Genomic DNA, 12,931 nt, shown 5'->3' with positions numbered 1-12,931 from the left:
TTATCAAGAAAGTGTTTTAAGGACTATATTTAGTGGGGTTTTTTTTTTCTAAAGTAATAGTTTTTCGATGTCATTATTTAGAAAATACAACTAGTCGACGATTCCAAACTTTTTGCCGAACTGCAAGATATAATTACCGCTGGGGGGCGCAAGGATATTATTTGTATTTTTAATCTTTATTCTTTCGCATTTACTGTAATTCCGGAAAGCGCAAGCGGTTACGCCGGCACCCGCGTTTCCCTTATTTACGAAGGAAATGCTGAACTCGAAAACACTCGCAGTGCTACCCGTGCAGGACAGTCCTTAGCTGTTCTGTGCTACGTACTGTTCTACTTGAAGTTGAGTCTTTTTTTTTTTTAACCTTATTTAGTTTTAAACATTAAATCGGCAAGGTTGATTTTAGGGGGGGAAAAAATAAAAAAGGACAAAACGTGCGTGGTTCCACTGGGGCTCGAACCCAGGACCTTCTGCGTGTAAAGCAGACGTGATAACCACTACACTATGGAACCGGCCGCCGACAAGAGGCTCTGAAATGGCGCTCTTATACCAGCAGGCACTGCTTATGACGTATGATTTATTGATGAGGCATTTTTGTTACTTGCACCTATATTTACACGCATATTAGAAACAGTTTCGATCTGAAAGCATCGAATCTGTTCACTGGCGCGGCTCTAGCTGTGCGCGACCGCTCCTGTCAGGAAGTCGGCTCAAACCGGCACACTCCGCACGCCGTGTCCCGGGAGATCCCACCAGCGAGTGACACTGCTCATAATCGCAGCGGGCTCGGAGTTAGTTTCCTGTTAAACCCACGGTCGCGTTTATTTGCGGGTGTTTTGGGGCTCAGATCCATCACGAGGTCGTTGTTTCTTTTAAAAAAAAACAACAACACACTGATTCGAAGCCACTCGTGCCGCGTGATCGCGTGCGTCTCCCCCCCCTTTTTAAAAAAAAAATATATATTTTTTTTTTGTTTTACCCCGGCGTTTTTCTTCCTCACCGTAGGCATTGTCAAAGGCATTTATTCACGCAATGAACAAAGACTCCTGCTGTGTCTCGGGGTAAGTTGTGGGCTGTTAGCCCCTCCTAGGTGTAAACTCTCTAATAGGTGAATTTTCATCATTTTAAATATCGCACATAGCTGAAGGCCTGCTACTGAAAATTACAGATCCTATTCACAGGCGGGGTGGGGGGGTTGGGTTTTAACACGAACGAAAACTACCTGAGCATACCCTGCTCAAAACACTCCGTGCCCGGACCCTTCCTGCTCGCCTCCGTTATCTTGGGAATATCAAAAAAGCAACAGTTCAGACCGAAGGAGAAACACCAGCCTGGCACAGCGCTTCTGCGGAGTGTTTCCGACTTTGAGAGAAAATGGTCGAGGCTAGCCTATTTTCTGATACATCACGGCCCTCGGACGCCCACTTCTCTCACGGAATGCGGTCTGACGTGACTGTAAATAGGAGTTAACTCCTGCTGATGGAACAGCCGATCGCAGGCGCTGTGCGCCGGCTCATTTATCGCTGAGGTAGTTGGGAAAAGGGCAGAAAGCAGCCAGCCCCCACCCCTATCGCCGCTCTGTCCTTTCACCCCCGGCGTAAATCATCCCTACAGCCTGGATAAAGGTCTAACACCGTGTAGCGCCGCGTCTAAATCATTTCAACGAGATTAAGTACGAGAACATGATCTAAAAACGAGCTACCAGCTATCAGCTGGACGAGAGAGCAAAACCTCGGTACGAGATTTGCTACTTTAGAAACTGTGGAATCGGGGAACCGTGCAATGAGAAACTCGGTGCCATCAAAAAATGCATAAACCGAGTCAGGGTCTGCCTTCGGATTAATTAACAGCCCCGGCATTGATCCTCTCTCCCGGGACAAAGTGCCGTCACGCCCGCAGGCCACGCGTGGGGCGTCTGTCCAGAAGAAATCTGTTCTGCAAGACGGCAAAGCTGGTGCTGGGACGGAGCTACGCTGTGTTGTGCTTATTAATATTATTTTCATACAGACGTCTCCTTGTCGTGGTGATGATGGAGAGCCTTCAGATAATTACCCGAACCTGGTCACAGTGGCACTTGTGTGTCATACACGGGGAGGCCATTCGACGCAGGTAGCTCGTGGGGTTATAGTACGTGTCCCAGACCTTATTACGCATGACCGGGCTGCTTGTTCCCCACTCCCACCACCCTTTGTGTAAGGGAGTCCCTCCTGTCTCCGTTTCAAATGTTCCTCCTCCCTGTTCAGTTTCAATTCAGGGAAAATCTCGACTGGTGTTTTTTTTTTATAAGACAAAAGAGTATCGTTCGCAGTTCGGGTCGGTGCTAGTGTCTAACGAAACCATGAAGCGGCAGCTGGTTAATTGGACTAGACGCCGACCGATACCCTTGATGAATTTTCATATTTTGTGTTTCTGGCAGTAAGCAAACGGTGAAAATGTGCAAAAAAAAGAAACCTTAATTTTGTTAAAGGTAATGACTTTTTAAGGCTAATACAGCTCACGAAAGTATGCATTACTTCAAGTTATATTATAATAAATTCAAGTAGGGAGCTGCGTCAGCATGCATAGCTGCAAAGGAACAAGTAGAGGTTTATTCCATGAAAAGAGAAGAAAGAAAACAACGTTTCGGATGTGGAGCCTTCTTCGGGTGAGACGCATAAAACCCGTGTAATATAGGGTCTAATAATAATAATAATAATAATAATAATAATAATAATAATAATACACTGTATAGTTAGATATTAGTAGTAGTTTTACTATTATTATTAGTAGTAATAGTATTAGGAGAAGAAAAAGAAATCACCTTGCTATTCAAGAGCCTCTAGACCTTATTTTGTATTTTAGAATTTGGAATCTCACCGGTCTGATTTTAGTCTTTAGGAGGAGGAACAGTACTTCTGGCTCAAAGTGCCGATGCCCCAAATTTTGATGTCTGTGTTCGGCTACGGATGATGTATGTTGGGCATATCACTGCGCCCTATGGTCTGCTGGCGCTGCCGGCACAGAGCGCTGCCTCCGTGCAAACATTATTTTGGCGACGTGAACTCGTCCACCTCGTCGGCCTCGATCCTCGGCCGTGGAGATGAGCGTGTCGCCGGAGGAATGACACGGGGCAGGACGGTGCTCTGGCCGGGCTCAGCCCGCGGAGCGGTCCGTGTGGCGTGGGGGGGGGGCGTGCGAGCGGTGCACGTGACTGGCCGATGTCACCGCGGAGCCGGAGAGACCCACATCCTCCTTCCAGACGGAGGGACCCGACACGCGAGCGCGCAGGAGACTCCTGCAGCTGGAGTTAGGCCTCAGACAGGGACGCCGCTGTGCTCGCCGGCCACCCCGGTCACAGCCCCCTCGCCCCCCCCGCCGCCAGCCTGAGCGGCACCGCACGGCTCGGGACAGCCTGCGCGGGGCTCTGCTCAGTTCGTAGTGAGCGGCTCTGAGCGAATTTCTTGTTTAACACGCACGTTTCGATAGGGAGTTTATGAAGGTCAGTAGAATAAACTGGAGACAGAACTGCAGTATTTATTCTCTTCTCAGTGTTTTAAAAACAATTCTCCACTTTTCGAAACGTTTTGATCCACATCGCCGCTGATACGGATATGAGAATTATTATGTAGTATACAACCCACGGCTCTGTGGTCTTTCCGTCAGCTCCGTCTCTGCTTGGCTACAGACTATTGGGCTGAAACGCGGTAAAACAACAGCTGAAAATGCGCCTGGATCTGACACTCAGGGTGCTGCAGATGCGTCTGTCCTACTTTTTTTCAGAAACGTGGTTCCTGTGCGTGTGGATGATGCGATTTTTACCTGCCGTGTTTAGCAATAATTACAGCTGCCGCTTTTACACAATGTGCAGTCTAACGTTCTTCCTCTCTCCCTCCCCTAAAAACAGAGAGCGAGTGCTCTTTGACACGCGTGACCCTTTCGCTTCGCAAGACTGCGATTGCGATTGTCCGAGCAGAGCTCAGCCCTGACATAATGCACTGTTGTCTGCGTCGCCCCTCAACTTGCTCGGACGTGATTCTCGAACAGCCGAAGAATGCAAAAATCCCGGGCTCGGGAAGAGTCGCTCCCGGACGAAATCGTGTCCGGGTTGTGGTCCGGTGGCCCTGTGGGTCTGGAGCAAGTCAGGATGTTCGGGGCTCCGCCAGCTTTGAGCCGGCGGCCATCGGCGTCCCGTACGTGCAGGCAGCTGAGAGTTACAGGGTACACGGCACGACCCGCGTGTGTGAGGCAGTGGAGAGAACGACACATGTGCACAATGTTACTCCTCCAAACAGAGCCCTGTTGTGGGGAGATGCCCTCTTCGCACGTATCTCGGCTCAGTAATGCGGATTCCAGAAGGTGCTTCATTCAGCGGCGGGAGAAGCAGATGTGTGAACACGTTGGCCTCTGGAATCGCAGAGCGCCCAGTACACGGGGTTTCTGCGGAGAAAGAAACGAGTGTCAGCGCTGGTACAAAGCGACCAGAGGGGGGGGGGTGTGTGTGTGTGAACGCGGCCTGCTTTCTTTACACCCCCAAAGCACAGAAGATACCACCAACACAGAACTTAACAATACCATTAGATAGCTCGTGTCTTGCAGCCCTGCATAAATACGACTGAAGAAGAAATTTATTTTATCCCGTCGATTTACACTCGACAAGAGCGATAGTGAAGCTTTGACTTACATTTTTTTAAAACATAGCGTCACACTTTAGGTCACGCTTCTGCGTGGTCTTGCTGTTTCCGAACTCGCACACCTATTTGCTTGCCGAACCTCGGACCCGGAGCTGGGCAGCTCTGAGCAGCGCGGGGCCGACCGCCTGACGTCTGTCCGTGCTGTCTGTCGGATGAGTGCAAGCACATGGCGGCGCGAATGGGTTTTAGGCACTCGGGGCAGAGGTCAGGCTGAGCTGCAGAGGCGCCTGTGATCGGGGAAGACCATCGACAGTGACGCTCATGAGACTAGCCGGCTGCTTACGCGCTCCGAGGCTGTGGAAATCGCGCGCTGTCCTGTTGTGAATCACGATTCTTCCCAACCGAGACGGCCTTACCAGAAACATGGACACGTCGTGAATACATACCCCGGACACAGCGACCGCATGGATGATGAACATACTTGGGACGCACAACATACTTTTAAACACTAAAAACACGTGCAAAAAAATAAAATATAGGCTACAAAAAAAAAAACACCCTGGGTAGGCATTCTTAATCACAATATATGTTTGTACGATGAAATGTGAAACAGTGAAACACGAGTCGGGGGACACGAGTGGAAGACCACGGGGAAGTGCCTTTAAGCGTGAGAGCGGGAGGCACTTCTGACACAAGGGCTGCTGGGAGTCTGGGATAAGGAACCAGACAGGCTGCACAAGGTGACCCACCGGCTGGCTTCAGGGAAGGGCTGGATCTTCGGGTCAAACAGCTACCAGCTCGCAACCGAGCCGGCTGTGTGTGCTGGACGGCCTCCCCTCGCTTGCAGCCCTTCTGCCCCTCAGTGAGCGGCAGTGGCAGCCGTGAAGAGCTACACACTTACACACGTGTGCAGCCCAGCTCCACAGCACCTTTTCTTGCATCAAATGACAAACAAATGTTTTCAGAAAACGGTGCTGTAGGAAAGGAGAGGTGTCATCGACCAGCTGTGTGAAAGCCTACAATAGCTACGGCTTTCTATCATTTTGCTCATTATTTGTGGAAGGGAGTAACAGAGCTTGTTCGTGTTGAACTCTCTCACCTCCCCAGATGCATCTATTTCTGGAGTCTGTGCGCTGGAGCCGCCCGCTCCTTCCATTTTCATCCTTCCAGATGTAAAATTCGACTTCACACAGTACTCGTCGGTACCAATATTGCGACTGTTCACGTTCGAGTTCCTTCACCGTGATTGTAAGGATAAGAATATGCGTTTAAATCAGGCCGTGGTCGAAACGCTGGCCCAACTCGACAGATTCCAGAGCGGCGGATAGCTCAATCACGTGGAGTTATTATGCTTGTACCCAGATATTTAAATGAGTTTTATTAATTTATTAAGCACTGGCAAGTTTAATCCGATCACACGCCCACGGAGAGTTAACCCCCTGTGCCCTTTGTGTCGTGTGTGAGGCGGTCTTAGCCCGCAAACGTCCGACTAACAACCTGTATTGCATTCACCTGTAAAGCAAGAACTTACCGGCTCTAGGACCCAGGGTGCGCGATATTTCTCTCCAGCTGCTGCAGTGTGAAACTGGCGATGAGGGAAGATCGCGGAGAGAAACCTAAATTTCGCCCCGGATTTATTCCTCTTTAAAATCACCTCGGAGCCCCGAGACGGAAGTCGGCGGCGCCTGCAGACCCCTCCCCGCGTGCCCGTGAAAGCCACGAGCCCGGACCCGCTCGAGAGCAGCCCCGCGCTGAAGGTAAGGCGGCGCGAGTCGGTTGCCATTGCTAATAACAAAGGCGCTGCGAGGGGCATTAAAGGGGCATCGCAGGCAGTCGTGGGGGCGACAGTTGCACCGTTTAAACTTTTTCTTCTTATCCTTTATTCATTTGTGCTCAACTTCATGGGGACAAACAGGTGTGTGCGTGAGGGTAAAACGCGAAAGAAAATGCTTATTAGTAAGAATACGGTTGCTTCTACCAACACTATACTACTAGACTACTACCAGTATCCTAGTTGTAGTAACAGTAGTTCCTATTCAGTTGTTTATTAAAGGCAGCATACATGGCTGATACCAGCCTACTATTGTTCCAGTACAATCCACTGAAGTGATGTGCACTGTGAAACCCTTTTAAAGTTTTGCGGGTCAAAGCTGTGTTGCATCTTTTTTTTATTTTTCTCTCCGGCTTCTGTAGCACCCTGTAGCTCCGTAGTCAGGAATATATCCCGCTCTGGCGGGTATCCTGTCAAGTTGTCTTCAATTTCACAGGCAGTTTAATTTCTTTAAGTGATTAAGAAGGTTACAAGCCCGCAAGAACACCGCCTTTTGAACAGGCTATAATTGTTCTATGTCATTCATTTTCATGTGCACGTCAACTGGACCACGACAGCGTTCATTTCACCTGGTGAAAAGCGAATCAGGTGTTTGCAGAACTTACTTTTCCTCTTATTGACTAGTAACGTAACTCGATGGAGATGTTTGCCACCGCGGTGTGTTAAAATGGCAGAGAGATCGGGACATTCCGCCGCGAATAGCCCACTGACCCAGTGTATCTGACAGGACAGACGCCGAACAACTGAGCCGGTTTAATGACAATTGGGCTACAGCAACAGAAGGATTTAGCTCTTAAATACATGGCTCTGTGATAAGACAGGACTAAATCTGTTAACTCACGGATTCATTTTCGTGCGTGTTTGTTTTACAACACACAACTGGACGTTTTCCGGAATGTGGTCGCTAAACATACACTGTTTACTGCCGTGTGACTTAACTGTTCGGGGTAGATCTGCGCTCAGCACGCCCTGAAACACACACACAAGTCTCCAAACGAGACTTTTAGATTCGTCGAAAGACGCCGCAGACTTGAGATTCCCACACTACCCGCGTTAGTACATGTGGGTGCCACATTTTCGGCGATTCTTGAGCTCCGATCGGCCGGATACTACCGGAATCGCTAGCCGTGTTCCGAGCGCTGTCTGTCGCCCAGCGATCTCGTGGATAACCCGGTGCCTTGCGTTCTTCATTCAGAGTGCACAGCCACAGCAGGGAAACTGCAATGTGGAGGAGATCGCGGCCGGCCGTGCTCAGACACAACGCCGTTTTCTAGTTTGAGCGAATTTCTGCGCGATCTTAAACGGGTACCCTTGGGTTCTTGTTAAATTCCGAGCGTATTTAGTGCTTAATTTATTTCTTTTTTCAAATGCAATTCACTTTTTGATCGCTGATAATCATACAAATGTAGACGCAGTTGTGTATTTGTGCATTCGGTATTAGCACAGCGGAATCCAGTCGACCAACCAAATTCACATTTTTTTCCCAGCACACTATATTTACAATATGCATATGAAGGGGTTTTAGTGCGAAAGCTGTATCCACGGGCTGCTTTTCGCGTCACCGTTATAGTGCTGCAGAGAGCCTAATGCAGAAATAGGTCATCCTTTGATAGTTTCTGTTTATTTTCATAGTCGTGTTTCCTTCTAAAGGTGGTCAGATGAAGGACCTGGCCGTGCTGCCAGTGACTGTAGAATGCTGTCGAGACAAAGTAGGCACTATTTGAAGTCAGAGAAAATAACACGGTCGTTTCACATTGCGAGATAACACGACTGGACTCGCTGTGAACTTGCTTTCATTTTCAAGACACATTTCATTATTTTAATTTCGTTTGGTTGAAATCCTCGGGAAAGCAACGTAAGATTAAAAAAAAACTCCTGTTTTCTCTCATCATTAAATAATGGTGGTATTTCTGTGCTGCTTCTGTGCGTCTATGGACCTTTAGGTGTGAGACATTCTCGTCGCTAATGGCTGCAGTCGAAGGTAGCGTTAGCGTTTCAGACGGAACAGGCTTAGCATGGCCTTCCAAACGACGCATCGGCAAGGGTGGTGTTTTTACCTGGAGTGACCTTGCTGTGCGGAAGCGGGGGTCTCGGCACCTCGACTTTGCTCTGATCTGCCCTGCCCGAGCTTAATTCCACAAGCAAGGCTCGTGCGCGCCTGCTACGTGTCGTGTGCCTTGTGACAGTAAAGAGATCGCAGAGCGGTGTCTGTTTTAATGAGGGATTTTAATTAATGCAACTGCAGGTAGGATGGAATCTCGGTGTTGCAGATTATGCGCCGTGCAGAACCTCCGACTCAAAAGCGCCAGGTGTATATGTTCGAGCAGGACGAACCGGCTATGTTATATTAAAGCTTTTAAATTCTGGTCTGGCAATCCTTCAATGAGCTGTGCTGTTAAAGAAGAACAGTTGTATCGATGAATCGCGTGATGTTTGCACGAAAAGCGATATATATCGTAATGATTACTGAATTTTAAAAAAATAAATATAGCATGTTGTCTTCATTGTCCTGACCCGGTATATGGCTATTTTGTGTGCTTCTTTGAGAAAAGGAGTTTAGCATAAACTTGAGATTGAAAAATGACTGGGACATATATATACAGTATATTGGGTAAAGAAGACGAATTATAACACCAAAAACAAGAACAATGATAATATCTGTCCCTTATAAAGATGACGTTGAAATGTTTTGTTCTACAAAACCTGCCCAAGATCCAGCTGCTTAACAGTGTTCGCTGACTAGAGTGAAGCTCTCCATTGCCGGGCCTCTTAAAAGCGTGAATAGTCCCTGTGTACTTGAAACTAATGAACAGCAAGCAGGGATGGTTTGAATAAGACATTTTTTTGCTGCAAATTTTAAGGTAACTTACATTTATACCCATTTAACTGAAGCAGCCCTAGTGGAGTAAGTTGCAGAAGGGTTGGGCACTGCCCTGTCCATCTCACCCAGAATCTGGGCCCACACTCTTCCCATTACAAATCCACAGCACGCGATACTCCACACTGCTGTCAGACAGCCACTGGAGCATTATTAATCAAGCTATGGGACAGTTATATATTGTTGTGAAGTAGTGAAATCACAAATAATAAGTTGTTGCACAAGTCTTTCATCATCATCTGGCCTGTGAACCACACCTCATATAGTCAGCTGTAGAATCCTCCTTGTGTGAGATGTTTTGATTTTGTACTAATTACTTGTATTCTGCAAAGCAACGAGCTCTCTGCTTTCCAAGACAACAATGGAATGTTGCATTCATGAAATATTACAGGATGGTAAAACACAAGTTTGTCGAGGACCTTCATTGCAAAGTGGGCATTGCAACAACAGTGCTTGGTGTCCTCTTCAACAGTGCCTCACCACATATATCTACAAACATGTTTCTGTATATTACAGAGAAATCACTATCCCAAGTTGTATGTTCTTCACCAGTTCCCAAACACTCTGCTGATGTCTAATGATCAATGAGTAGCATGTTTAACATAGAAACAGGAAAAAAGACACTGATTTGCATGTACAAATTAACGATAGTTGTTAGCTTTGTTATTTGAATTTTTTTTTTGTGTGGTTGGTATTGGGAGAACTACAGACAGCTTTCCTAGAAAGAGTTCAGCAAACTTTTAAAATGTGAGTGCTTTGGCACTACCTACAAATTCACAGTAACTTCCTGATCTGGAGAGCAGTGCCGTGGGGTGTCTACTTCAAGTCCTCGATGTGCGTAGATGTTATCCGAAAATGCCGGATTAGAGCAGGACAATGTACTAGGTGTGCATCCAACAATATCTACAGTACATGAATTCACGTGATCTTGTTTTCGGTGCTCCACATATATAAAGTATTTCTGTAACGCAGCTGAGCTGTTGGTGTGAAGGAATGCTGCTAGGGTTCTGGGGGGTCAATGTCCAGACCCATGCCATTATTCTGACAAACACAAGAACTAAGCCCTCTCAGAAATGCTTGATCTTTAAGTGAGCAAAGAACCAAACACTTCCATTCACACCAGCATCCCCTCCACCACAGTGTGAGGAAAGAAAAATAAATACCATCATCATCATCAAGTGATAGGAAATTGTTCGACACCTATTTCTCTATAGTGCACCCTGAGCAGCAAAATAACAGCGACTGCATGACGTCTGCCCTGTGCACGAAACTGCCAGTGGCACAAAATACCCCCACAACAGTGGGGTGCAAACTGTGGGGGCGCACTCTCCGAGGGGGATAGACTGGGAGTGGTTGCAAATTCTACATCTTACAAGTAACCACACAAATTGGCAGACAATGAATGAATGGCTTGTACAGGGTTTATGCAATGTTTCCCAAAGCTGTTACGTTATTGGAACAGTTTGATTGCAGGCACAGGAAGTCTGATCCAGGTATTTTGTTTGTTTGTTCTTTTGTTATTGGTTGTTAACTTTCTTTGAACGCTGCAGCTTGGCGCTTCCTGCTCAAAGCCCCGGGTGCTTTGTCTTGTTGTCGCTGGAGCACAAACAGGCGACACTGACCCGTTGGCACACTGTTGATCTTCCCTTCTCGGTGCTGATGTGACCGTTTCCTTGATATTCCTTATTCAAACTCAGTGTGTTGTTTGTTTTACTCCCCAGCGTTAGTAAGCACACAGGTAGGGGATCCTCAGGCAGGGTCCCAAGTGTTAGGCAGTGCTACCCCTTAGCAACCTGATCCTGTCCGATCCCAAGCTCAGCAGGGCCGGGCCTGGTCAGCACAGGGGGGGATCCCTGAGGACAGCCATCTCGATGCTGCAGGAGGTGTTGGTGGACCAGTAGGTGGGGCTACTTGCTCTGGATCCCAATTTGCAAACCCATGACCCCCGTGTCTCCCTGGAAGGAGAATCTGTAGTGTAGGTAGAGCCAAGCTATGGGTGAGACATTAAAACCGGGGTCCTGATTGCTCGGTCATTAAAGATCTCAAGTATGCTTTTAAAAATAAAAAGTAGCTCAATCCAGTCTGCTTCTGCCCAGTCTGGCCTTCCTACGTTTTCTTCTTAATCCAGCTGTCAGAGCAGGTTCTTACTCCCCCTTGATCTGCTGTGCAGCTGGGCTGGGGCGCAGGTGGTGGGGTTCATTGGCAAAGCCCCCTAGAAATTTAAAGACCTTCTGTTAGCAGCGGGGAGAAAGTCTAGTAAGCAAACGCGTTATTGTTCGTTTCCAACCGCACGTTCTGAATGTAGAGGTAAGGGCAGGAAAGACCGGGCCGGGGCGGGTTTATTTTTTAAGTTTTCAGCGCAGACTATCTTCTCCGCCTTCCCTGTTTTTTTTTAACCTTTTCCCGTTCATCTTTCGCAAACGTGTGAACCAAAGGGGTGCTTTAGGCGCCTCTGCCTCTCGGTTCGCGCCCTGTGGCCCCGACACCAGCTCACATCGCTCTTTTCCGGTCGCGCTGGTTCTGTGTGTCAGGACTGTCTTGCCAGGAACAGCGATAACCAGAGCCGACTCTGTGTAATATTCGTCTTAGTAGCAGGCGTACATAGCAGGTCGGTACAGCTCTCTTCGATATTAATGAAATAAAATGGCACGCCATTGTCCGACTTCCCCCTACGTCCTGCACTTGTCCACATTTCGTGCCGCGTGTTTGTCTGTGGTGTGTGCGTGTCTTATGGCCTAACACGTAAAAACTCGCAATCTGTGGGGGTGTAGAATGCATGAGCTCGCGGGGGTGAGACGTTGACGATGCGCACCAGTTTCGCTCTTCCTTGGCTGCAGTGCTTTCTTGGGGGAATATGCGGGGTCTGTGACCAAAGGGAACACATGGCCGTCTTTCTCAAAACCTTGTGCTACTTGACTGCGCTGTGCGCGAGCCCGGGGCTGAACTCCCTTCGGCCGCCGCGAGACTGTTGCTTTCCTCCCTCCGCCTGAGGTCGGCGATTTCAGTCTGGTCTTGGCGTGAGACTAAACAATAGTTCTTTACCCCAGCATTTCGTAATGCACGTATTTGTAAACCAGGGCTTACACTGAAGATCGCCACTTCATAGATTGTGCGTGATAGATCATCGTGGTTATGTCGTGACCCCTCTGTTATCTGTGTCGCAATACTGGTTAGTTTCTCGGTTCAGGCGCTGTTATACGTGTCAAAAGAAACATCACAATGATGAGACGTTTGCCGACTAAAAGCTACTGTTTGGGCTCAGAAAGTAATCGGGCAATGCAGGATGATACAGGTGAAAATATCGCGGCGCGAACGCCAGCTGGCCTGCAGGTTTGATGTCTGTGAGGAGTCCCACGCTTTTCTTAGCTGAACATTTTTTTTAATTGGGTTTTCTATCGCGGTGGTAATTGTTCTCTTACCACGGTATCGTGTTTAAATTATGTTAAGAAGGATCTGAAAAATTCTTCGCCAGAAGACGGAGTTTATAAGAAAGGCATTCTCGCATCCGCCAGATGTGCAGTTACTGCTGCCCGATTCACCTTTGGTTGTGCATTACAGCGTAATGTTTTGGCATTTTAAGGTCAGTCAACGTGTCTAAAATGGGCTTGAAGTGTG

The 12,931-nt window shown here is 47.9% G+C and overlaps 1 protein-coding gene, 1 long non-coding RNA gene and 1 other non-coding gene across 5 annotated transcripts in view; 1 reads left to right on the top strand and 2 right to left on the bottom strand.

Moving 5' to 3' along the window:
- Window positions 1-436: 436 nt before the first annotated feature.
- Window positions 437-509, bottom strand: trnav-uac (transfer RNA valine (anticodon UAC)). The gene has a single exon. It is a non-coding gene; the product is annotated as a tRNA-Val (tRNA).
- Window positions 510-961: 452 nt separating this feature from the next.
- The window catches only part of bcorl1 (BCL6 corepressor like 1), a 28,755-nt gene continuing 16,785 nt past the window's right edge, over window positions 962-12,931 (top strand). The window contains exon 1 of one of the 3 annotated variants that reach the window (XM_088597413.1): window positions 962-1,058. In XM_088597413.1, the coding sequence (XP_088453539.1) occupies window positions 1,030-1,058 (29 nt within the window). In that variant the 5' untranslated portion in view covers window positions 962-1,029. Of the gene's footprint in view, window positions 1,059-5,713; window positions 6,365-12,584; window positions 12,897-12,931 lie in introns of those variants that run through there. The other 2 variants (XM_088597416.1, XM_088597418.1) reach the window with 2 other exon arrangements.
- Window positions 3,491-5,033, bottom strand: LOC148654133 (uncharacterized). The gene is made up of 2 exons (XR_015924973.1): window positions 4,658-5,033; window positions 3,491-4,413 (listed from the first exon to the last, which is right to left on the bottom strand). It is a non-coding gene; the product is annotated as an uncharacterized LOC148654133 (long non-coding RNA).

The sequence above is a fragment of the Lepisosteus platostomus genome, chromosome 10 (genome assembly GCF_059453375.1).
Source record: "Lepisosteus platostomus isolate fLepPlt1 chromosome 10, fLepPlt1.hap1, whole genome shotgun sequence".
NCBI classification, from domain to species: Eukaryota; Metazoa; Chordata; class Actinopteri; order Semionotiformes; family Lepisosteidae; genus Lepisosteus; species Lepisosteus platostomus.
Note: the sequence above shows the minus strand (reverse complement) of the source record. Positions and strands in the feature narration are given on the sequence as shown.